This window comes from Tinamus guttatus, unplaced genomic scaffold (assembly GCF_059628265.1).
Source record: "Tinamus guttatus ecotype Peru unplaced genomic scaffold, ASM5962826v1 Tinamus_guttatus_pri_ptg000052l, whole genome shotgun sequence".
Lineage (NCBI taxonomy): Eukaryota > Metazoa > Chordata > Aves > Tinamiformes > Tinamidae > Tinamus > Tinamus guttatus.
The window spans coordinates 10,634,468-10,660,641 of NW_028288586.1; the positions used below are offsets into that span (position 1 = coordinate 10,634,468).

Consider the following 26,174-nt stretch of genomic DNA (forward strand, 5'->3'; position numbering starts at 1 on the left):
ATGCTTTTTTGCATACCCTCCACATGCTTTTCATGTTCCAGTTGGGTACTTTTCCCTCCAGAGCTATCGATGTGCTTCCCAGAAAGGGCATGTGTTCCATCTCGTTAGGATACATTGCTGAAATCCACTGGCTGGTGGAAGCACTGACGAAAAAGCAGGACAGACTCCACATGGCCATGGCCACAGGTGTTCTCTGGGTGAAGTTAGACAGGGACAGCATCACCCAGTCACGGACCATTGAGGACTGCCCAGTGGTATGTAGGGTCTGGAACACCTGCAAGAGTTGGAGCAGAAGGTTTTACATCGCAGACGGACACTGCAAAGAGTTTAGTTGCGATGCGTGAGTCCAGGACATAGATGCTGAAGAGTTGGGTACTCTGAAGCCCAAAGGAGTCTGCAGGAGCTTGAGCCCACAGTTCATTAGCCCAAATAACCTGGTCTAGCTCCTTGAGATCTGAAGAGTCTGAGCACTGAATTCCCAATCTTAATTTTCCCATTACCTGGGTGAGACCAGCAGTCCATTTCCCTGGGAAGACACAGCTCTCAGCAAATCAGTCACTGCCAAATGATTTGCTAGATCTATCAAAACTGTTATTTCACCTTCAGATTCCAGTACTGAAGAGCTGCAAACTATGGACAAGTCCCCTGTAACATGTAAGGATAAAACATATAAGCACTACCTTATAAACCACTGTTGCCATGAACTGTGGGTATGGCTGCTGATTAGACAGGAATTCGCCAATAACTTTATTCATCACATCTTGTGGGGGGAAAAAGTCATCAAGGAATTGTGGAAGGATCCGAGCAACTACTCTAGCTTCAAAAGGAAATCCTTTCCTGATCCTAAGGAGAAAAAAAAATAAAGAACATGATGATGTGGTTCAGTGATGAACACTCAAATGTTTCGTTCTTCTATTTAGCTGTCATCAGGAAGAACATTTTAAATTTTTTTTTAGTCTGCAGACAAAGTCTTCAACATTGAGCAATCCAAGTCTTCACTAATCTTAATATAACCAAAAGTTCTACCAAAAGTTCTACCAAAAGTTCTACCAAAAGTTCTACCAAAAGTTCTACCAAAAGTTCTACCAAAAGTTCTACCAAAAGTTCTACCAAAAGTTCTACCAAAAGTTCTACCAAAAGTTCTACCAAAAGTTCTACCAAAAGTTCTACCAAAAGTTCTACCAAAAGTTCTACCAAAAGTTCTACCAAAAGTTCTACCAAAAGTTCTACCAAAAGTTCTACCAAAAGTTCTACCAAAAGTTCTACCAAAAGTTACTTCAACTTAAAAGTTTATTTAAGCAACACTGATTGGAAGCCCTTTCTAATAGAGGTTGCATTTGTTGATGCATCAAGATCAAGCCAGTGTATTGTCATTTCACCCACAGGAGTTATTTTCTGCTGTTAGCATTCACATTTGCTTGCTAACTTTTTAAGAATGGTATTTTCAATAGCACCAGGCACGGCTCTAGCCCTGTTCTCACACAGTGCATTAAGTATGACCTTCACCCAGTTTTATGGCAAAACCACTGAACACTTAAAAATGTAAACCAATATGCCACAAACTACTATGAAAAAGTCGAACATGCTATGCTCATTTAACACAGCTTGAGATTGCCAGATGAAAACAGGAGTTTTGAAATATTTCCATTAAATGAGTTCCAGGTGAATAGAGAAATTTTACTGTGCCCTTCCAGTGCAATTACTTAACAGCCTTGGGAAGAGCAACACTTGGGTGGGGGAAGGAGAAAAAGGTTTATAAACTCCTAAGGGTGTCTTGAAAGATGATTTCCTGTAAACTCAATTTATATCCTTGACTATATCCTTGAGAAGACATCCTGAAAAGCACTTAAGAGTTTGACAAAAGTGAGCTGGAAATACACTTAGAAACTATTATGGTCTTTGCAACACACAGTATCAGTTAGGAGAAGTCTGTTTCCCATTTACATTCCTGTATGTTTTTGCTGGGTTCAGCAATTCCACCAGTGTTACTGTGTATACTACAAGTATCAATTTTAAGCAAAGGTAAGCAGAGAAACAGCATCAATTAAATATCAGAACTGTCAAATAGAGCTGTGATCACACAGTGCCAAAGGGAATTGTCTTTTCTCCTCCTCCTAACATAGGTTTTATTATCTTACCTATCAAAAAGGACAGATACTCGCTCCATAGCTACAATCACAGATTCGCTGTCAGGAGCAGCAGGATTTGCATCTGTGGTGCGACTGGGGCTGATTTTTTCTTTTCCTAAAAAAAAAAAATGCTGCAAGTTTACTGTGAATGCCAACATAAGAGGTTTTTAGCCTTGGTAACAAAAACAACTGAAGAAATTTGGCATTGATAGAAAGCCAGAGGGTTTTTTGAAACAAAATAATCTGTCAGATGATACGAGGCAAAAAAACAGCAAATACCTGTGTACATGCAAGTCAGCATTAACCCAAGTGCTGCCATGGCTCTGTGAGGACTCTGCACATTTACTCTGTCAACGCTCAGTTTAACTAGGGATTCACTATCCAGCCTGGAAAGCTGCTCCGAGAGGAGGAGTCGTTCTAGGCCTCTCAGGACACAATGATAAATATTGGATGGTGTTGCCTCATCACTTCCAGATACCATGACTCCACACATCTGAAATAAAGAAACAAAGCCGACTGCTTGGTCTTGGGATGTATTTAGGTCATATTCTAGCAGCATACCACTGCACCTTACATATATACATATACATATATACACACACATATATATGTGTGCATATATATATATATATATATATATAAACTACAAAGACTGTTGCTTTAAGAAAATCTGACAAAACTAAAATAAAACTAGATACCAGTGTGAAAGGTATCTACGCAGGCTGCCCCTGTGACGAGGGGAATGGCAACATACCTGTATGATGCCTGCAGAGAATTCAGGCCCTACATCAAGCGGGTAGTTCTCTATCAAATAGAAGGCAGTCGCACACATTACTAGGATGTGCTGTTGGTTATGGACATTCACACAGCTGCAGATAAGCAAGAACACCAGTGGTTACATTCATCAAAGCAGTATATGTCACGAATAGAGGCAATACAGTCCTTAAAACATCATTTTTTATCCATGTGAAACTTACACACAAACTAACATCAGTTTTTAAATTACAAAAACTAACACAAAGTGATTTACACAAGCTTACCATATGCCATAAAAGAGCACTGCTTATGGTAATCCAGTGCAATATTCACAAGAAATTTTTGGCAATATAATCACAGTCTTTCATTACCTGAATTGTTTAGGACAAATACGTTTCACTGCTGATCCTGCAGTTCTTACTCAAGCAAAACTTGAATAAGAAAAGAGCAAGCCCTTTAAGTGAAAAATAAGGTAGGGCTTAGGGAACACAATTCAGCAAAGGAACAAAAGACAAAGCTATCAAAGCTTCTTGTTTTAAGATTTCAGTGTAAATGCCAAAAACTTAAGTTGCTTGTTTGATGTAAGAGCCTGCTGTAAAAATGTCCTACAGTAGCAAGCCACAAAGAGCTTTTTTGTTTGCACATAAGCAGGCAAGAGTTCTAGGCAGAAGCAGAAACATTTACAGGGCAAGAAAAGCTACCTCTACACTTTCAACACGGCAACCCGAGATGTCTTGATAAAGTTTCTGTTTGATTTTAAATCAGGTCAAGATAAGACAGACTATTTCCACACGCGTATTCTTTTGCTTAACATAAAAGAAAAATTTCCCACATGAAGAGGACACGGAGAGGGGCAGTCTTACTGTGCTACGCCTCTCAAATTGGAGAGCAGGTACTCGGTGATAACTGGAATGAGCTGCTTTGCTGTTTCATCCAGCAGGTCACACTCGAGAACGTAGAGAATCCCATGCAGGGCTCCGATGCGGCTCGGCATGTGGGTGCTGCGCAAGGTCGACTCCAGCAGCCGACTCACCGGCTCAGCCACCGCTTTGTCCTAGCGCAAACACAAGCAACAGTTGGAAGCCAGTACTAGCTCAGTCTGCCATTCTGCTGCTTCTGACATCTGGAAATACTTGGAACAAAATAAGGAGCAGTAAATTGAGCCTGAACCATGAATCTGGCTCAAAACAGTAGTGTGAATCAGCACGAGGTTAATATAATCAGATATTGAAGACTGGAGGAGACTTGCAGATTAACTGGCAAACTGATGCCACGCGATGTTTGAATTACTTTGTTTTGCCTTTAAAAATAACTATTTGTAACTAACAGAACAAAATAAGCAATAATTCAGTAAGCCACAGGCTACAGTAGCACCCTTCACATCCAGCCCCCAGCCAGTCCATCCTCCTGGCTCGCCAGCTACAAGGGATGCCTCTACATGAGGCCGACTGCTGGCTGCCTGCAGACTGCCCAGGAGAGCAGTGCCACCCCTCAGCTCACAGCCCAGAGACCCGTCTGTCTGTCCTGCAAGGCCACTGGCACTCAGACCTGGACATCTCGCTCACAGGCTCAGTCTTCAGGTATAAAGCTGGTATCAAACACTTCATTTCCCATTATCTAAGTACAATAATCTATTTGGCTACACAAAAACTTTCTAACCTGTGTTAAAATTTAAAACTGAAGCAAAATCTCAAAATATGCATCTAAAAAATACAGATACCTGCAAGAAAATAAGCATTTAAGAATTATTTGCTTTATTGTATTTGTATATTCATTAAGTATATATTACAGCCCAGATTTACAGTGTGCACTCTTTAGTTGTTCTTTTTAAATACATTTTCAATATAACAGCGCAGGACAAGAAACAGCTTTTGCTGGAATAAAGCCTTTATTCCCCCACTAACCTATTTATCCAGGTATTTGCTTCCAAGAAAGTGTTACTAGCTCAAGTGGAAAATTCTCCTTATCTCTAGGTCTGCTTTGATATTTTTGCTATCACTTTCACAGTTACTCCTACAATAACTAATGAAAGTCCAACTCTAAAAGCTTTCAAAATCTTTTTATTATTATTATCTATAGAGTTTTATGCTAGTTTCATACAGAGTTTCTAGAAATGTCGGCTTATTCTAAAGTACTTGTAACATTTTAAAAATAATCCCATTTTGAAATGGCCCTCAGAAAATAACAATTACTGTCTTTAATTCTAACAGCCATGCAGATCAGCTAAGATATTTTCCTAGAGCAGAATCATTCTTACCAAGAAGTCGGATTTTTGTGGCGGAAGGAATGGACTACTTGGACTAAATGCTCACAAATTTGCAACAAATTTCCCTGAAATTTGCAACAAATTTCCCTGAAATTTCTTACCATTCCAAGAACAGCAGCAGCCTTACAAGTGGCTGGTACCAAATACTGTATAAGGATCTCATCTTCTGATGGGTGAACCTTCCGCAGCTCTGTCAGTGTTGTGTACATCATCTCAAACTGATTCCTTTCTGTAAATAAGTCTGACACTGCCAGAAGCTGCACATAAACACAAATTGAACACAGAACATACCATTAGCAAGCAGCACAGTTTTTTTTTAAAAAAAAGAAAAAAAGAATAGCAACTCTCCCCTTCCATGTAAATGTCAACAAAATATTCCTCAATCATGTAAAAAATAATAGTTATTAACCTGTTCAGAATTAACTCCCCCCCGCCCCCAACCACCTCCAAACAGAGCTCTTCAAACCCCCTACAGGGTTCTTTTTTAAAGTTTACAAAACCAAGCCCATTGTAGCATGGCATTCTGGAAACCAAAAGAAGGTCACCATTTACTATGTACTAAAACATCCAAAAATATACAATACACACAATCCGAGAAGGATAGTTTCATTTAAACCTTTACAATAGTGAACAGTGGTTATCAGTACACGTTCTAAACAATTTCTCTTCAGTATTTCTTGTATGTTTCAATAGCCACACAAGTCGATTAAGACAGTGCTTCTTGCATAGTTATTCTCTTCATTTGTTTCATGAACAGATAGGATGGTCTGAAATCTATTTTCACTAAGCAGTCAAGAACTAGTATTACGGAAAAATAATGTATTTGCAGCTTAGCAGCAGAATACAATCCAGCTGCTTAAATAATTCAAAAGATTATAAGGTCCTAGTTGCACAAGCTGTATTTCTATACAGCCCACATAACAGCACTGCCAATAAAATCAAATTTTGCTATATATTGCAAAATATTTTTTTTTTTTTACAAACCCTGGGTAGCTCTAACTGTTCAGTAACATATACTCAATGCTGACTGAAAACTTTTTTTTTTTTTTTTTTTTTTTTACTTACTGATCGCACCACTTCGCTAATCAAAATGACTGGTGTTCTCTTGCTGGGGTTTGATGGCAATATCCACTGACTATATAGCTCCAGCAAGAACTGAGAACAGGAATGTATATCTACACCAGCTCGGTGTTTCCTGCAAAACACAACGAACAAGTGTTAAGATGTATATTCTTATGTCCTGCTAACATAATCAATTTGAAATTGCCCACCCCTCCAATTTATAAAGCCTGTTTTGATTGCTTTATTTAGCTCAGAAGGAAGAGATAGAAGTTTATTGACCAGAGAAAGGACAGAGAAGAAAAAAAAATAAGGCACCTGGTGTTAATAGGAGAGGTTGGTGGTGAAGGAGGAGCAGGCATGTCATTCTCATCTTCTTCATCCTCACCCCACTCTTCTTCTCTCAATGGAGTGATATTATTTCCTAACCATATGGAGTGTATAGAGACCTTGTAACACAGGAAAAGAGAAACAAAAACAGCAAAGCAGCCCATCATTTAACAGTCAGAATAGAAAAAATCTAAGCCATCCAACGCAATTTTCATTTAAATGACATAAGCAATGAACACACAACCTCGAATAACTTTTACATGAACTATACATCACTTAAACTTTTAGCACTTTGTTCATTCTCTGTAGATGAAGGTACTTTAGATTGCATGGCACAGCAAACACAGCAGTACCACACAGCTTGCTGGAGCTACACAGGTGATAGCAACAGTAGCTGCTGGCTGAACCTTCAGCATGCTCTAACTACCTCACATCACCCAAAAGTCAACACGTCAGACCCAAAAATGTAAATATTTACATTTCACATTAAGAAAGAGGCTCAGTAAATTTGAAAAAGCTCAACAGAAAATGCATTTATAAATGTTTTTTAAACTAGAACCCAGTACACCTAATTGCAATTCAACCTTTTCTCTGAAAATGAAAAAGAAAAAAGGAACGAGATTTTAGGTCCCAGATTTCAGGCTAAGTAAGAAATTATCTATAAAGAAAGCTTTTTACGGCTTTTTAAGAGTTTATAATTTCTAATTTATAGACCTTCAGAACAATTGTTCATCTTCAGAAAATTTTCTTCATCAGTAAGACTTAACTGATAAACCTTCATTTTTGTCTTGGTATGTTTACACACCTTCACCTGTTTCTAAACGTGGCGATATTTATTTGTGAAGATCAATTACTTTTCTCCTCACTTGAAAAGACTTTTTATTGTTAACTTTTCTTTTGGCTTGTTCTGTAACAAACACAGGCAATACAAATCTGCACGCTACACCGTGCAGGAAAACTTCCATGTGTTGATCTACAGTATCCAACACCACAGTGCACCAGGAAACGTCCTCTGCAGCATTTTCACTCTACATACACACACACCATTCACTGGGCTTTTATGCTTGGTACAGATAATGGTAAACTGCAGCATTTTTTTTCATTATGAACTTTTATCAAGGCTCAAACTGAGGATAAATTTCAATTTGGGTGAACTCTTGTACAAATTCAACCTGGAAGCTCACTACTTTGTAATTATTATTCTTCAGACAGCTGTGGAAGGCTAAACAAAAGGTGGGACAGGAAGAGAAAGAAAAAAAAAGTATAAATAGAACTCAATTTCTATTTACAAGAATTCTTTCCTAAGTATGATCCATTCGAAAAATATAACTCATGTGAAAATCACACAGATAAGCCATTTATATTCAGATCAACAAATTCAGAATATTCTACATATATTTTTTAGTGTTGTATGCTATGTATTGCAGGGTCAGGATTGTAAATTACTTTTCAGCTGAAAATACCAAAAGGAAAGTGACACTTCCCATGTTTTCAACTTTTTCTGCTAGTTATTAGTTAGTTCCTCACATAGCTCAGGAAGTCTTTCTTAAACAGAAGAACTCAGCTCTAGACAGTATGCTTTCTCTTGCTAAGCAATACACACCACATGCAGAATTATTCAAGGAAAAAGCTAAGGAGTTCAGTATCTCACTGTGTATTTTTTTACTAATACATACTACTGTACTAGTGAAATACATTTGAAGTGTATATATGTAAGTTTATATAAAGAATAATTTTCAAGGAGTTAAATACATAGATAAAAATTGCACTCAGAAGTATTTTTTAACCACTAAATGCATATTTTCAACTAGTACAATTCAGTTAAACTTACGTTCCTAGCCTGGACTTAATATTAAAATAAACAAAAAACCCTCACATATCCTATAGCATGTTCAATGATTTCTCCTAAGGACTACTGCAAGAACACTATAGCAAATTAAAATCCCACAGATGAAGTGGAATAAATCACTGCAAGTGTTCTTTATTTCCCAGAGCCGAGAAGTACAGCTCAGCAGCTGAATCATGGAGTAGATCTTGCCCACAAAAGCAAAAACCCTGGGAGAGGCAGAAGGCTGGCTGAAAAGAATCAACCAATTATCAGCTACCCTGTACGTCAGTTAGAGCCTTTAGTTCAAAACTGATGTTAAGCAAAGCTGTTTAAATGGGATTTTCACAAATTAGGAGAAAGGGTAACAAAAAGCAAGCTAGGAGTAAACAAACCTGTCCCAGTTTATAATCCATATCTCCGATTTCTCGTTCAGTATTGATCTGCAGTAAGAGTTTATCGTGGCTGATAAGAGCACCTGTAGAGAAACAGAAGCATGCATGTCTAAATAGATCTGAAAATCTTTGCATTTCCTGCAGAGCAGGTTTCAAAAAAAACCTTCTAAAATATCTTTTCTACTTCCACATTCAGAAGAAATTCCCTCCCTGCCCGCCCATACAAAGGCATTTACCTGTAGTAGCAGGAGAAAGTGACGGAACAGGGTCCCAAGCTTGATATAAGTGATGAGTAGCAATATTATCTCTCTTTGATACCATTGCTTGGATTTCTTGTTCAACAATTCCCCTGATAACACTTAGCTTCCTCCCAAACCTGAAAGCCCAGGAGAAATCAATGTCAGCAAAGTTTTTTTTAAATCCTTTCATGCAAGTCTGACTAGCTCATTCCACAATGTTACATGATGCTTATTTTCACTTTCAGAGGTGCTAAAATTGAGAAGTGCTTAAACAGATGCACTCTAAACGCTGCTAGATTTTAGTTCATTTTTCAGGTATCTTTTAACTCACCAGGTTCCTAATGCTGAGTCCACACGATGTCTATGCAAACAGATTAATCTACACACCCCCATACTTTAGAAAATTCAGGCTATATACATTTTTGCTATCACCAGTTTAAGTTAACTTATTTTAATTATTAACCACGACTATAACATTTATGCATTTTAACATAAATGGAAAAATACCTTGTGTCCAACGCTTTTAAAGCTTTGTTGCGAGGCTGCTGTTCCAAACAGCTCACTGCTGGATTGCCTGCAACCGGTATCGTCATCGCGCTCAGCACCAAGGAAGTTATGGCTTGTACTGCAAGAACATTAATTTGGGTCCTCTCTGTATCTTCCTGTAAAATGAACTTACTGTAATTTGAATTGGAAAAAAAAAGAGAAGTCTAAAAGCCCTGAATATTAGCATTTATTTCCTTCCATTAAATTTTCATTGACAACCCTGACAACTAGACTTCTTCCTACCTAAAAATCTAGCTGACATGTAAGCAGAGTACAGAGAGCATTACTTGCTCTGGCACCTGCAAATGCTTCCACCTCATCAGCCATTCTGATCATTCTGGACGTACTCTCTATCCTATTAGCATTAAAATCTCAAGGTGCCTGTTATAATTTAAGAGTTTTCAAAGCGTACATTTGCCTTGTTCTCATCTAGCTTATCATTACCCAAGCCAAATTATCAAATGAGACCAAACTGGAGTTGGAAACTGCAGAGAAGAATTGGTGTTAACTATTTTTAATCATTGCTCTTTTAGGAACGAATCTCAAACTCATTATGAGTTACTGAAGTACTTCTCTGGATATCGTTCTCCAGAAAATATTTAAGTATTTAAACTCATTTAACACCACCTCAAAAGTATGATAAATAAGACTCTGCTACACTACTGTGTTACATTCAATTTATTATTCATACTTAGTGCATTGCCAGTTTTTCCCCATAAAAGTATTCAAAACTACATACTGTATGCTTGGTACCTCGCCACTGCAGATGAAGGCAGCTACACTTACTGAAAAATCTCTTAAAATAGACTTCTTACATGGTGCAATGCCAGCCTCATCCTCCCTGCTACTGGCAGTGTATTTTGCTTGCTTACTCTGAACTGTTTAGCAATAGCAGTTTGAGTTAACTGCGTTTTCCAAACTAAAAAGTCAAGGCAACATGCAAAAGCCTGCAGATTCCAAGTATCAGGGTGCTTCTCAGAAGCTTTTGATTTGGTTTTATTGACTGCTTCCTTCTTCAAGGTATCAGACCAAACAAGAATGAATTGTTTGGGGCATACGTCATTAACTCATTTCATCTGGTCCTTTTGAGACAGCTTAAAACGGTAACAAGTTCTATTTTTTTCATAACTTGATATTTCTAGCAATTCTTTAAATGTTTGCAATCTTGAATATATTAATCTTCCTTGAGAGTAAAGGAGCACTATTGCCTCTCTCCTAAAATCCAAGAGCTTTCTACAGAGTAAACGACAAACTACCCAAGACTAGGCAGCCTTCGGTCTGACGCAGAAGGGCTATCACATACTCAGAAACAATTCAGAAATCCTGCAAGCTGCACACCAAGCCATAAAGTCAGTCTAGCAAAGAGTAAATGCTGATGCCAGGGAGATGGATGATAACATACTCCTTGCTGGAGTCTATGTACCTGATCCCTAGGAAGCAGGGGGCACAAGCCCAGAATCCATTGCTTGTAGGCACCTACCCTCTGGATTCTTTAAAATGTTTTAGCAACAGCTCTGCACCAACCAGACCAGATCCATTCACAATTTACAGATGACACCACTGAGTGTCTGGATCTCCGTGGAAAGTATGCAGGAACCATGATGCAGAGCTAATCACAACTGAAGAGCGAAAGTCTCTTTCGCAACAGCGATCAAAGCTCATCCTCGAATTCTCTTTTGGTACAGATATGTTTCTTTGGCTCTGCTCTCCACATTCTGCTGAACTTCGAGCACTTAACTGAGACATGGGATCTAGAAGCCCAGTTATCCAGTACACAGTCCAAAATTTGATGCAAGAGATATGGGTGTGCACCTCCAAGTTGATTCAATCCTAGCCAAGCAGCTTATCAAAACCACAAAGCTGCCACCGATGTTTGACCTCAGATAGCAGTTAATTGCATGGGTCAGCACACACTGGCTATGGTTAACTAGTATATTTCTTAAAAGCATATCTGTCTTTGTGGGTTTTGTCTCAAAGCTTTCTTATGTGTTAAGTGGAGGATATAAAGCTGAAAAAAAAAAAAACTTTGCTAAAATTTCTCCTGACTATTCACATACTTGCAAAAGCTTTAAACCAGAATGTGGACATTTCTAAACTCACAGGCGTATCAGGACAAGGAAGTATAAATGGAAATAATTTCTCATATCACAAATATCTGTTTGCCAGGTTTATTAGACCTAAGAAAATTGTTTCTGTGAAATAAAATGAAAGACGGTGTCATCTCCGTGGATGACTTTACCTCTTGTTGGTTCTCTTCTTGGTCCATTACAATAGGCTGAGTTACAAGCACACCAAGCAAAGTAGCCCAAGTCTCTTCAAACTGGGTCCGGCTAATCCAACCTAAGGAACATTCAAAGCAGCTGGTTATTTATATCTTACTACAAACCTAAGTGTGCAACAGTAAGAAAAGGCTTCCATAGATTTAATTTCATGCTGCTTCCTATTCAATTTGGCATTTTTATAATCAGTACAGATTAAGTTTATACTATTCTATTTTGGAAATTGTTGACCCTGAAGAACATTATTTTTAAATGGTCCTGTATTCCAGTTATTTCTTACATACATTTAAATATTTTGATGGTACAACTTTAAGCAATGCAATCTGTCTAGTTTTAACAGTATAGAAAATTTGGCAGTTTTCACAAGTGAGGTTTGAGGAGAATCCCAAAGCGATCCAAGAAATCTTCATTCCTTGTGTTATCTTAGAAGCAAAAGGATTGAGTTGCATAGAAATTTGCTATTAAATTCAAGCTATTAAATTCAAGCACTTTTCAAAGATGGATGAATGCAAAATGTGAACACTCTACAAGAGTTCACTATCCAAGGCTTTACAGTGGTCAAATACAAAACACTGCCACAAACCACAAGTCAATCAAAAACTAACCTGTACAGCTATAGGAAAAAAAAGTGGACTTCAAGCATGTGGAAAATTTGATACATTATCCTTGATAATCTCATCTGCCAAAGAAACTTGAACTCTTAAGCCTCCCTACTCCCTCTTGCAGCAAACCTGGACACACAGCAGAGGCTTTAAAGTTGCAGCATCTCAGTTCAAGAATGCTTGTGGTACTGACTTCCAGTTACAGAATATATATTAATTAAAAAAAAAAAAAAAAGGGAAGTGGAGAGGAAGGAGAGCGCAAAATACAGTTAGACATGCTGCCAGTTTGTATGTGCCAGAAAAGAGAGGACCATTCTGTAAAGTGTATTAAAAAGACTTCTCCAAGGTAGAACAGGTTTTTGTTTATATTTTTTTTCCTGTCTTGAGCAAAACCTAACAGCTATTGCAGCACAATTACTAATCTGCTTGGAAATCTCTATTCCACCATAAGCAACAGATGTTGATAAATGGTAGCGTATACAGCTTTTCTGGTAACTTTACATTACAGGCAAACATCTAAATAAAGCCAAACATTAGTTTTTAATTCTGTACATACCAAGTGTATTAATACGATAGATGAACTCTTTGAAGATTTCTTTTTCTTGAAGAAACTCTACTGGGATTTCAGGAAAAACTGTACCAAAGTCACCTGCAGGCTTTGGTGACCAGCCTAATTTCCAGACCTGAAGGAACATTCATAATATTAACATGACAGCTATAAAAATATAGGCACCCTACAAAAGCAATGAGACATCAATAGCAAAAGCTACTTTTCAAATACACAAAACCTAGAAAAAGACTAAATACCTAACACAGCTAATGAAAATTTTGCACTGCTATCTTTTTTTTTTTTTTTGAATAACTTATTCCGCATATTTCTCACCATCAGTCCTACTGTCCAAATTTGGACATGAACATGAAAAATATCCTTGCTGTATAATTCAGTTCAAAATTTAAATATACTTAAATTTTGCCAGGTCATTGCTATACAGAGAAGTGCAGTAATGATGCAGATATGCATTTCAGTTATTTGCAATCTTATACAATTTGGGAGACAGTTAAGGCTGTCATCTTACTACTATAAAAGCTAAGATGCAGCATGACTTCTTTTTTTCTTGAGGTTGTTTAACAACAACAAAAACATTGTTCAACAGTTGTTGCATCCTGCAAACAAAAGCAGAGCATACCAAAGGAGGTACTCTCGTGTAGCTGTTCACAAGAGGCAGCCTTGCCAGACTGATGATGATGTTCTTGAGGACAGGAGTCAGAAATGCTGGAATGTTGTTGTTTCTTCTGTGCCCCAGTGCCAGGACGGTCTGCAAACATTCTACCATTTCAGCTATCATTTCACAAGCTGCAGCAATGTGCTTTGTTCCTTTGGCGGAAGAAGAACAAAATCAGTGTTATGGATCTAAAACACACAAATTAAACAGATACAGGAGAAAAACACTAAAAGTGATAAAGCACCTTTCTACTGAAAAATACGTAAGATTGCTGATAAAAATGTATTCTCCAGCAGTTCAGCTAGTGGAAGAGTACTCCTATCACTCTCCCTGCAATTGCTTGCTTTTTTTTTTTTTTTTTTTTTTAGTGCTGGGAATTACCAAAATCCAAGATCTTCTGGCAGACCTGCTCACATTACACTTTCCTAATCCTAATCCCAGCAAAAACAAGCCACATTGTATACAGAACTTCTGCTGAACATCTTAAAATGACCAAACTCATCCCTTTTCTTAGAAGGCATTCTCCTAACTGGCTCCACACTAGATCTGCTAAGCGGATCGTTTCTTAGGCGGATGTGGTATCCACCAGAACAGCTGGAAACAGTGCTTGCCCACTCTCTCGGAGCACACTTGACCTTTACCCCACACAATACCCATGAAGGCAGTAAGACAGATAATGAAGATTACATTCTTCAGAAAAAGTGTTCAGCAGATTGTACCTCTCCACATGAAACTTAAGAATGCCAAAACACTAACACAAATATTCTCTGAACAATACAAACAGTAGTTACTCAGAGAAAGCTCAGACTATAAACAGCTGACAGGAACTCAGTAATACATGAAAAATGCTCTTATGTTCATCTTCTAAAAAAAAATGCTATACATGTTAAAAATAAGCCAACCTATATTTAAAAAGCATTTTTCAAACATGAATATAGTCTCAAGCACACTCTCATTGATATGAAAAAGTAGCAATTGAAAGGAAACCTAGAAAAACCTTCCTCAGTGGATACATGAGCCAAGCTTGGAATTTACTGCTTACTCTGTGCGTTTGAATCAACTTCACCCTCACTTAGGCCTTTTGAAGTATTCTTCTTTCTTTCTGGACTAAGAAGTTGATTTCCAGGTTCAACTGCAACTGAATTAGAAATACATTTTTTTAAAATGCAGCCATTGCATATCTCATAATCAACTTTTCACCTCACAGGCAAATAAATAAATATTAAATTAAATACTTAAATATTTTTATTTCCAAAGTATCTGGCAGCTTCAAAAGTAAAACAGTAAAAATAAAGTTGTCAAATAATTAAAAAAAGACTCACAGGAAAGTTTGCAGACACTTAGCATTTGGTCAGTGATGGCTGACCAACTGTGAAGAAAGCTTTCTCAGAGCTGTTCAAATTAGACTTACCTGCTTCTATTATAAATCTAATGCAATTAATTAAGGAGCAAGCATATGTCACATTAACTGCAGAAGCCAGCAAATTCCAGAGATTAGTCTGCTGCAATGTCAGACAGCAACAATCCAGAGCAGCCTGAAGATCCAAACTTAGTGGAATCCGGTCATTTTTCAAATACCATGATATTGCCTATGCAAAAAAAAATCTCATTAATATCAAATTATCCCAATAGATAACTAAATAGCTTTTTTAATATTCTGCAATATCTAGTTGTTACTAGCAAGTTGTATAAAATATATTCTGTTCTCTCAGAAAAGATATGCATGAAAATTATGAGCATTATAGAGGAGAAACAAAACAGAAAGAACAACCCTCTTCCCCTGCAACCCTCCATACCTCAACACTTTTTCTCTTAATTTTCTCCCAAGTCAGTGCAGGATCATTCTTTCAAATTCCAAAGATCCATTCCATTATTCAGTCACCATCTCACCTGATTTTCTAGCATATACCTTAGAAAATAACCACTGAATAAACCTCTCCAGTAAGACAATAGAGGTGCCCCGCTCAAAAAACACAGCAAAACAAACAAAACAAACACCCTACATGGTGGTCAAAGTTGCTTCTTCTCCCAAAACTTTCTCATACTTTCATAGTGCTGTAATTTCTTACCTCTACTGACATAACCACAAATTTCAGGATGTCACGCTCTTTGTCTGGAGGAACGTGGAGAGCAGCTGGTAGTTTTGAGAGTAACAACAAGTACTGAGCCAGGGCACGACAAAGCGTCATCACAGACTGATATATCACCTCATCTCCTACAAAACAAGACTAGGTGAAAACTAACAGTTTGCATTTCCCCCCACCTCAATAAATCTGAAAAAAAAAAAAAAAAAAAAAAAAGAAAAATTATTGCTTAGGCAGTTTTACACAGGTATCTTTTTTTTTTTTCTTTTTAAACAGGAAGTTCATGTATTGGCAAGCCATCTGTCAAATACATTAGCAGAGAATAAACTTTCCATTACCAAAGATATCATTCAGCTTTTTCCAGTAGGCCGACGGCTCAGGTAGCAACAGGGGCTGGAAAACCTGGTGGATGGCAGGAAGGTTTTGTACGATGGCAGACACACGATCCAGAGTGACCCTCCGGGCTGTTTCAAACAAGCTGCTCTTCTGATCTCTTGAGATTTCAGTCATGCCAAGGCTTAAACAAGGAGCTAACAAGCTTAGGTTGAATTCCTGAAATCAAACAGGTAAATGAAAAGTAAAGAAATGCCTTTTAAAGAGAGCCTAAGCATGGAAGAAATATATTAATTTGCCAGAATAATTTAAGTTTAAAAGTTAGTATTGACCTCTGCTCTTCTGTGGTGTTACAATATCATAATTGTTAGTGTAACTGTGTTTATTCTATATTTAAATTCCAAACACCAAGAGATTAGGGGGTGGGGGAAAGGACACTCCCAATGTGCTCCTTCCAAATTTTGAGAGCAATAGGAATAAAGCTTAAGCATGACTTGTGCATACAAGAAATATTCAAGTATGAAGTTGCTAAACAGAAGTCTGTATTAAAATGGCTAGAGTGTTTTTTCCAAAGGTTTCATCATAAACAAAGTGCAAATTTCTCAATTTGGATATAGAGACACCCTTTGCTTACAAAGCACTTCCAGAAGAACTGCATCACTGGTATGCAAAGCATAAACTAGTGTCTTCTACTTAATGCATCTCCCTTTTTCCTTTCCTCAACCTCGCTCTTGGAAGTTTGAACAGGAAAGTTGCAATTTAGTCAGAAAGTTACTATTGCTTTGGCATTCCAAAGAGTTTCCCTAGTAAAACAGAATTTAAAATTCTAAGGAAATAAAGAAAAAAGTAAAAAAGTAAAGGTATAATTTAGTTTTGCAACTCTACATTTGAATATTAAACTTGTTTTCACAGCTCTAACAGCGTTAAAAACATGTATTTCTGCAGGCCAGCATAAGTAGCATTGCAGAAAAACTGAACAAAACACATTGCAAGAAAACTAACAACTAGCTGTAAGTTGCCCTTTACATCAAATCTATAAAGTGTTGCCTGCTATGAGCGTACCACAAGCAAATCTAGCACAAGGTTATTGAAAAATTATGGAAATACACGGACTTGTAAAATACCATGAAGAGAAATGATAAAATTGTGTATGACTATAAAACTGTGGATTGTTGTGAATGGAAGAAACAGAAAATAATCTACAATTTCTTTCTATGTATCTAATCTGTAGAACTAGAAAGCTAAGACTAGCAGCATGGCTGGACAGAAAAATGAATGATATCCACATTAGTTGTCTAAATGGAAGGAAAGTCAAGTAACACATCAGTATTGCACAAATTTACTGTTTACCTTTATGATTAATCTATTACTGCTACTACTAAGGACGTTGGAAATAATTATCACAATATTTTATGCTCCATGTTTCATCTGTCAAAGAAGTTACCTTGTTGGTCATAAAGGAGTTCAGCTCAGGCTCAGGAATCCTGTTCACCAGCTCTGCACCTTCTAGCAGTGCTGAGTCAGACTTGACATAACACTGTGATCTCACCAGTGACACATACCAGTCCTTTATTAAAAGGAAAAAATAAGTTTATTATATATTTATTTTCAGATAAAAATATATTTCACCGGGGAGAGGGAAGAGCATGGCCCACTGACATTCAATCATGGTGTTCAGCAAAAAAAGCTAGGCCACATTAATGCCATATCTTTTAATGAAAACCACAACAGATACTAAATATTTGTTCAGTTACTGGAGACAGGCCTACAGGAATTAGCCAATATGGCAGGAGAACTTGAAGCAGAATCTTCTGCTTCTTTCCAGCAGAAAATTTGACTAAGAATATAAAGAGCCTCAGTTGCCCCTTTTTTGTGTTTTCCTTGTCGCAAACAGACATCATGAATTAACTGATATCTAAATAGAATAATTTTGAAATTGAATGCAACTGTTCAGCAATTGTGGTAGAAGTAAAATTAACTACTACTTTTATACAAGATTTAGAGTTACAGAAATAGGAGCTTCTTGGCTAATTGGAAGACAGAAGCTCATGGGTAAACGGCTTCTGTGGCCAGTGTTTGCTCCTGCTATTCAAGTAGCTCGCAGTATTTAAGTAGCTCACAGTTTCATCAGTGACTCCTCAGCTGTTTTATCAGTCTCCTCCAAACCAGCAGGCAATCAAAGAACATTTTTGCCATGTTTGCGGAAACGGTTGCCATGCCAGTTATACAGAGGCACACATATATACAGATTAAAAAACAAACAAACCACACGAGCACACACAAAACTTATTCTGTCACTGTAGAGCATAAGGGAATGAAAAGGAGAAGTGATTTACGACATGGGATGAACCAGACAAAAAGGAATAGGTAAACCCCAGGACCCTTCCTCTCAGCCTTCCACCCCTCTTTTGAGATAGATGCATCTAACTACATGAAACACAAAAGTTATTAAGAGGACATGTCTTCTCTGAAGGTAATTTAAAGTCAAGAAGTGGGAACCAAGCGTTTTCACCAACTGTTGGTTTTCACCAACAAACCAACAGTTTTCAACAGACGAATAAAAGGAGCATTCCCAGCAACACATCAAGAATACAAACAAAAGCACCTATCTGCCTCTACAGGGCATTTTATAAATGTTTTCATTAACATTACAGAAAAAAAAAGGATGAGATAGTTTTCATGTCACCACCAAAACATGAATGCACAAGCCAGTTACTGATCTTTAGTCTAACAGTCAGTCAACACACATGAAATTATTCACAGATTTATATTTGAGATTCGCTGATAAGTCTGAGAACATTAACTGTAAATAAGCTGTACTCAAATATTTTGGAACAAACAAGAGCTTATTTTGAGCCAAGACATTTTTAATTAATCTTATTAAACATAACCCTACTTTGTCGAGAATTACGTTCTCCAGAGGTGGTTGGTTTTCCCCATCCAGTGGATGTGAGGTAACCAGGGGTGAAGGACTAGTTGTCTCTGGCGCTACCATAAGACGAAATCTGTCCAAGAGCGAGTAAAGTCTTTGGTGCCTGAAAAAGAAAATATAGTGAAGAGTTAACTTGCTCAGTTGGGAAAATCATTTATAAATAGGAAGACACCTAGTGAGCTAATTACAGTTCTGTGGAGAAAAAAAAAAAAAAAAAAAGGGGGAAGGGGGTCACCATGTTCTTTGTTGGATATGCTGGATGTTTTATGATATAAAAATCCAAATTTAGCACCTACTAGCAGTCAAAACAAATAAGCACCAAGATTAAAATAATAAAATACTTAAAGCTTATACACCCCACAACGCATAAAATAAAAGCTGTTCTACTTGTTTTGTTTTCACCACACAGTAAATCTTTTTAACAAGAAGCATCAAATTTAGTATGAAGATAATTTGATTGAAGATGAACATGTTCTAGTACTTGTCAAAACAATTTATCTCTTTTTTTTTAAAAAAGAGAAAGTTTAAAGTGGAATCTATATTTGAGATTAAGAATTTCAATTTGTGGGTTAAAGTCAATCCAAATCAGGGCTTTGATTCTCTGATTCTACTATTGTAATCAACAACTTGTAGCATAAAGTAGTACTAGGTAACTGATATTGCAGTAAAGACTTTGTGTATTTTATTTTACAGTTCAAATAACAACCAAACATGTCAGCAAAATAGAACTACCACGATTTATCTTGCTTAGTATGACATTTTAACATCTATTTGTATTACTTACCTTGTTGCCAATCCGCTGTTCTGAAGGTATTCCTGAATTCTATCTAGTTCTTCAACTGGTAACTGAGTAATGCTGTTCTATAGGAAAAAGCAACAAGAATTTTACAGGACTAGAATAAGATACCCATATGCATTTGGAACAGATTAGGGAAAAACACATGCAGATGAAATGAAATGCAGTAAGACATGTATTTATACACACCGACACTTTGAGATAAATATGCCCACACACACAGATAAGGATCTTTTAACCAATGCAATCATTTTAAGCATCACTGATAACCAGATGTACTGCAAATTAAATCACTATTTACACTTGATTATGTTGCTAGTACTAACCAGTTTGCTTTGCAAATAAATACATTTACCCTTACCTGTAAATTTGCAGCCAAAAGCATCTCTACCCGACGACACGCCAGTGTGTCTACCATACGAGCCAGCACACGGAACGGAGTAGACAGAAGTTTATCAACATATAGTGTTAGGACAGCCCCAGACTGGCTGAGATGTATCCCCTCTAAGCACTGTAAAGTCTTCTTAAGAATTGTGGGCTGAACATTAAAACAGAACAAAAAAAAGTCACATTGTGTGTTTAGCGTGGAAGATGAGTCAAATAACAAAGGTGCTGGAACAGTAAAAAAGCAATCCATTTCAGTAGAAACTTCTCAGAACTAAAGGGACATGTATTTAGAAAGAACTATCATGGACAACTGCATGACCAATTCAATTATTTATACACGAATAGGTCTGAGTTAATTGGTTAATTAAGTAACTAGCACCAACTTGATTAGTATTTAATTTTGAAAGCAGAAAGCACAAAAATGAAGATAGAGAGTAAACAAAGTAGAGAGCAAATCTCACAGGAAAAAAAGCTAGTTTCAAGTAAATTGCAAAAAGCTTTGAAAACTAAGCAGCTCAACTTTTGTTGGAAAAAGGTAGGAATATCAACAGAGTCAAGACAGTAGAAAAATAAGAAATCTAAATCCGCAGTGGATTTTTGTACAGGAAACAGCCTAAAACAGCAATGCCTATCCAGAATTAAGAGGGGATGCAAGGAAAGACTTTTTTTTTTTTTTTTTCTAACATTAATGACAGTACCAATAACTTAGATCGCCCGAACGGTAAAACAGTCTGACTCATAGATCCAGTCTTGTTTTGCAGCAGTCTGTGAAAATCATCAATCTATTCTTACTGAATTTTCTGGAAATTACCAACAGAATTACCGATTTCACAGAATGACTAAATCTTTCTTTCAAAACTGTCTTGCTTAGATAATTCTACCTGTTCTCAGACATGCACACTACAGCCCAAATTCAGCACACCTAACTTTACAGCATTTTATTAAGATGCTTAGGATACCAGCACAGCTGTCCCAGGCTTCTACACGGACAACTGCAAGACAAGACTGCACTGCCAGGCTCCGTGGACATGGTAGCACCTCCCTCCATTGCCTCCACATGTTTCCAGTAGGTCAAAGGAAGAGATTCTCCCTCTCTGCTCAGCCCTGCTGAGACCATGTCTGGGGGATTGCGCCCAGTTCTGGGCTCCCCACATGGAGCTACAGAGAGGGCTACTAACATGACTAGGGAACAGGAGCATCTCCCCTACGAGGAAAGGCTAAGAGAACTGGGAGACTCTTTGGTCTGAAGAGAAGACTGAGGGGAGATCTTATCAATGCATTAAAACAAACAAACCCAAATATAATATATATATAACTATATATATATAAGTATATATAATATAAAAATATATATAATAAAAACCCCACATACGTATGGAAAGGTGTAAAGAAGATGAGGCCCAAACTCTTTTCAGTATTGCCCAGTGAAAGGGTGAGGGACAATGGGTATAAATTGAAATACATGTAGTTCTTTCAACATGAGGAAAAACTTCCTGACTGTGAGGGTGACAGCCCTGGAACAAGTTGCCCAGAGTGCCTGTGGAGTCTCCTTCTCCAGAGGTGTTCAAAACCCACCTGGACACAAGCCTGTGCTATGTGCTCTAGCTGATCTTACTTGAGCAGGGAGGTTGGACTAGCTGATCTCCAGAGGTCCCTTACAACCTCAACCATTCTATGATTCTTAAAAATATTTGTAAAAATCATCAAAAAATAGACTTACTGCTGCTAGATTCTCACACCGTGATTGAATGGCCTGGATAAAGAGACCACTGGCTGCTGAATTCCTGTGGACAGCACTGATGAAGTCTTGTACTGGAGGCTCATGCGACAGATTAATCAAGTCTTGAACGTGGTTCACAATAAGCCAGGTCAAGTGTTCTGAATCATGCAGGTTTTGACACTAAAAGGGGAGGAAAATGAATATTTGATTCACTTAACACCTGTATGCAATAAAGCTTATCCAGTAAACATCAAGTCTCTCATAATATAATTCTTATAACCACCTTAAAATAGTTGAGTGAAGTGTCTATATTTTTAATATCATCATTATTTACGTGACGGTTTTTTCCAACTGTTTTTGATCTTGTTAAAAATTAAGAGGGTTATGATGAATTTTCAGCCATGTTTTTCAGTACCATTACACTGAACGTTGAGGGTTAGAAAAAAGTGAAATCAGAATGTTAATTCGAACACGCTGCTTTTAAATGAAATGCTGTTAGAAATAAAGATACACATTCAAAGTATTCTTGTAGAGTGTAATTTTCATTAGGCTTCTGTTTAAATTACTTGTAGTAATACCACATGCTTTAAATACACAATAAATAATTTCTGGAGACCAAATCCGAAAAATGATCTGTCAGTAATTATTTCTAAATTTACAGAGACTCTATGTCAACAAGTAGTGCGACATAATATAGGATCTGCAGAGCTAACCAGGTGATGCTGAGAAGTTAACATTCACTTGTGTAGAAGTTTTAGGAGGTTTTCCTTTGCACTTGCTCTAACCTGAACCTGGTGACTGGATGCCCACTAGTCATTGCAGGGCTTTTTAAACACACCTCTTTGTTTAGCTGAATATGAAAGGTATACATTCTACTTGTCCCCTAACTGCCCTGCAATGCAAACCAAACCTTATGGGAAGATTCACTTCAGAAGTATTTTCCCAATGCAAAATAAAATGCTAGTACTAATGCATTGAGAGGCTGAAGCCACAAAAAGGTGCCCTTGATATCAAAATAGAAGTGCAATGGTAAAGTAAAATCTTTCTTCTGAAAGCAGAAAACAAAAATATAAACACACAAACAAAAACTTTTTAAACCTCCAAGACACTGATGCTGAGAAGTGTAAAGCTTCTTAGCATGTTCCTAAGGCCTCACAAGTAAGGGACGTGATGCCCAGTCTATTATCTACCAAATATCCTTTGCAATCATAAGAACCCTAACTTCAGGATAGAAAAAATGCCAGATGGAAAACTGAATAATTTTAGAGGTCATACTTGAGTTTACAGAAGCTACTTAAAATAACAATGCTCACATTTCACTGGTGAACTTGACATAATTCACCCCACATATATCATCAATAAAAGACTGTCAGCCTGATAAAATGCCATAATAATATGGTTATACGATTCATAAATCAAACACTTACAACATAATCACAAAAGAGAATGAGTGCGCCTCTTCTCACTATCTCTCGATTGCACATGCCACGTTTAGACTCCAGATCTGATTCATCACTGTCTCCAGATATTTGAGGGCTAAGCAATTTAGTAGTAGAAAGACTGTGTCTCCTGCAAGAAGCATATTATATTTTATTACTACAGCTACTAAAATACTAATTATTAATTGCTTGGAATATTCTATCCATGCCCTTGGATAGTATCTATTTTCCTAGAAAAACATTATAAACATTATTTCTGCTTTGAAACACCCTCCCTGTTTTGTCATTCGCTCTTCTAAAATTTCCTTTTTTGTTCAGCATTTATTAATTCCTTGGACAGTTATTAAGAGAGAAACATGGGTCACATGTCTCTGCACACAATTTCTATGTCTTCTCCTCAAGACACCAAACCAGCTTTTGAAAATTTCAATCTGGTATCAGTTGGCGCTAATGAATCAGTTTGGTACTAATACTGTTTTGATGGCATCTTATAATAGACCTACTCAGAACGCAGTTACATATCCATAGATTACTGACCAGATTGTATTTTTATAAACACAGTGTCTATCATCTGCACTATCTGGCTGTCAGATAGAAGATGAAATTAAAACTCTTCATTGGAGCATGACATCTGGCATGCTGAATATTTTGTTACAGTTACTTCCATAATCACAGTCAGAACAAGTAGACAGATGGAAGCTTCCCTGGTTTAAAAGTAGGGGGACACCTGACACTATTTTTCAGGAATGACTGAGTATAAAACACATTTCCACAGTTTGAAAGACAGGCTGACCTTGAACACAATACGTATATGCCCGTATATATAAACTAAATGTGAAATAGCTACCAACTTAGAACCCAAATATTCAGCAGCTGAGAAGTTTAGCAGATCAGAAGCTAGATTTTGTAGGAGACAATTATGAGACATTCTACTTCTACTAGGTAGCGAACACAAATCTTACTTTGGAGTTTGGTGCACTTCTGACCACCAGTTGTAGTTGGTGTAATTGACAAGAAGCAGGATTTGACACCAGAGGAGAACTAAAGAAGGATGTGTGGGAATCATGGACTGCACAAGATCACTCAAACTTTCAAGGGTATAAAAACTACCATCAGATCCATCTCCTGTAAAAAGCCTGGTGGCTGCAGCTGTGATTCTTCTAAACATCCCTGAAAAGAATAAGAGCATATTAGAGTATCTATGCTCTAGCTGAAAAGTTTTAAAATTATGCAGGGTATCCTGGAAATACAAAAACTGACTTAAAAGCCAGTACCATTCCTGGAAGAGATTTTTTTTGTTGTTGTTGTTAAAAGGTAGGGAAATCATGCAGTTTGCCAAAGGGCAGTATAAGAACCAGTAAAGGCCAGCTGCCAAACTCAGTGTGCAATGCCTTAGATCAAACTAGAACCATAATGAAGCCTATCTTCTGAGCCTTTCCTCTGTCATCCATCAAAACATTTACCTACCAAATTTAAAATTTCTAACTATGAGACCATTTCTAGATAGAGCTGAACAGAAGAATCCTACTTGACATCACAGCCTTGCTATATTAAATATTCTACATTCCAAAGACGGCTTACAAATCTCATACTTCACATGAAGGTTCCCCAAACACATTTAATTCAAACTAACCTGATACTCTTCAAACAAACTCTGCATCAAATACAAAAAAGTAAATATTTTTAAGTGAAGAAAAATCCGTCCTGCATGCTAAACACATGTACAGAAGCTGAGTTTTGCTTCCTGATTTCGTTTCTGTGTTTATAGGCCAAAACAAAGGCAGAGAAACAAGAAAAGCAGAGAAATTTATACTGAAGGCAGAGGACCTTTGGAGCTCCCAAAAGAAGAGATCAGAGGAAAAGAAAAGAGGAAACTAAAAGCTAATCAGAATAACAGGATCTGCATCGTTGCTCTGCTTTGCACTGCCAGTTGCACAGAACGAAGCTGTAAGCTCCCCCACCTCGTGGAGTGGTTCAAATTCCCTCCAGGACTGCGACGCAAAGATTTGAGAAGAGGAAAATGCAAAGATTTGAGAAGAGGAAAATTGTGCAACGAGAGCACCATCTAGGGACTTTCCAGAATCATGAAAGCTGCTACACGCTACTCTTCCAAAATACCTTACGTACGCCTTTCATTTCTACTAATTTTAATGCATCACGCTGGAAATTGAGAGGAGTAATTAATGCTCGTATTCTGAACGAAACGTAATGAGCAAGACAACAAGACATGCAAGCAGAAGAGAGATTAGGAATGGCAGAAACCACAGAAGTGTGTGTTCCCAGACACAAGTGACATTAAACTGTAGTTATAGTCAGTAGGATATAATTTAAGAAGGAAAAAATACGAAAATAATTATTGCACAACACACAAGTATTACAAAACAAGTCACTTAGTATAAGCCTAAAAGAAAATATAAGGCATGAAAATACAGCTTAGGTGTCTAAACAACTTTCATTTAACTCTATAATAATGTAATCCTATTATCACTAGTACTTAGAGCACATTTGCAGTCCTAAATTATATTTGCTTCTAGCAAACACAAGTAACCTAGTGCTTGGCATGAATACTTTACCCAAGCAATTCTCAACAATTCTTCCATTAATTCAAGAACTGTCTCAGAACTGAAGTTTGCATGCTGCATCACAGGGCATTTTTTCAATTACTACCTGATTTGAAGATATGTATTAAGCACATAAGCAGCGTGCCCAGCTCCTGACAGTAGAAAGTGTGTTGCTGTTCATTCATGTCCACTTTCAGTTGTTTGGTGACAATATCTTCCAGCAGAATGCCAACCAGCTGTAGCAAGAACCTTGAAAAAACAGGCACAAAATCA

The 26,174-nt window shown here is 37.3% G+C and overlaps 1 protein-coding gene across 2 annotated transcripts in view; it reads right to left on the reverse strand.

The window, feature by feature from the left end:
- The window catches only part of HTT (huntingtin), a 71,135-nt gene that overhangs the window by 1,280 nt on the left and 43,681 nt on the right, over positions 1-26,174 (reverse strand). For both annotated transcript variants that reach the window (XM_088540034.1, XM_088540033.1), the window contains exons 40-66: positions 26,008-26,150; positions 24,303-24,510; positions 23,329-23,470; positions 21,902-22,081; positions 20,156-20,332; positions 19,783-19,859; positions 18,963-19,101; positions 17,511-17,633; positions 16,072-16,285; positions 15,719-15,864; positions 15,061-15,238; positions 14,692-14,787; positions 13,614-13,801; positions 12,983-13,109; positions 11,785-11,885; positions 9,507-9,661; positions 8,997-9,136; positions 8,761-8,843; positions 6,529-6,659; positions 6,217-6,346; positions 5,253-5,408; positions 3,749-3,939; positions 2,884-2,998; positions 2,409-2,622; positions 2,139-2,244; positions 681-843; positions 114-274 (exon numbers count right to left, since the gene is read on the reverse strand). In XM_088540034.1, coding sequence (XP_088396160.1) covers positions 114-274; positions 681-843; positions 2,139-2,244; positions 2,409-2,622; positions 2,884-2,998; positions 3,749-3,939; positions 5,253-5,408; positions 6,217-6,346; positions 6,529-6,659; positions 8,761-8,843; positions 8,997-9,136; positions 9,507-9,661; positions 11,785-11,885; positions 12,983-13,109; positions 13,614-13,801; positions 14,692-14,787; positions 15,061-15,238; positions 15,719-15,864; positions 16,072-16,285; positions 17,511-17,633; positions 18,963-19,101; positions 19,783-19,859; positions 20,156-20,332; positions 21,902-22,081; positions 23,329-23,470; positions 24,303-24,510; positions 26,008-26,150 — 3,984 coding nt within the window. The remainder of the gene's footprint in view (positions 1-113; positions 275-680; positions 844-2,138; positions 2,245-2,408; positions 2,623-2,883; positions 2,999-3,748; positions 3,940-5,252; positions 5,409-6,216; positions 6,347-6,528; positions 6,660-8,760; positions 8,844-8,996; positions 9,137-9,506; positions 9,662-11,784; positions 11,886-12,982; positions 13,110-13,613; positions 13,802-14,691; positions 14,788-15,060; positions 15,239-15,718; positions 15,865-16,071; positions 16,286-17,510; positions 17,634-18,962; positions 19,102-19,782; positions 19,860-20,155; positions 20,333-21,901; positions 22,082-23,328; positions 23,471-24,302; positions 24,511-26,007; positions 26,151-26,174) is intronic.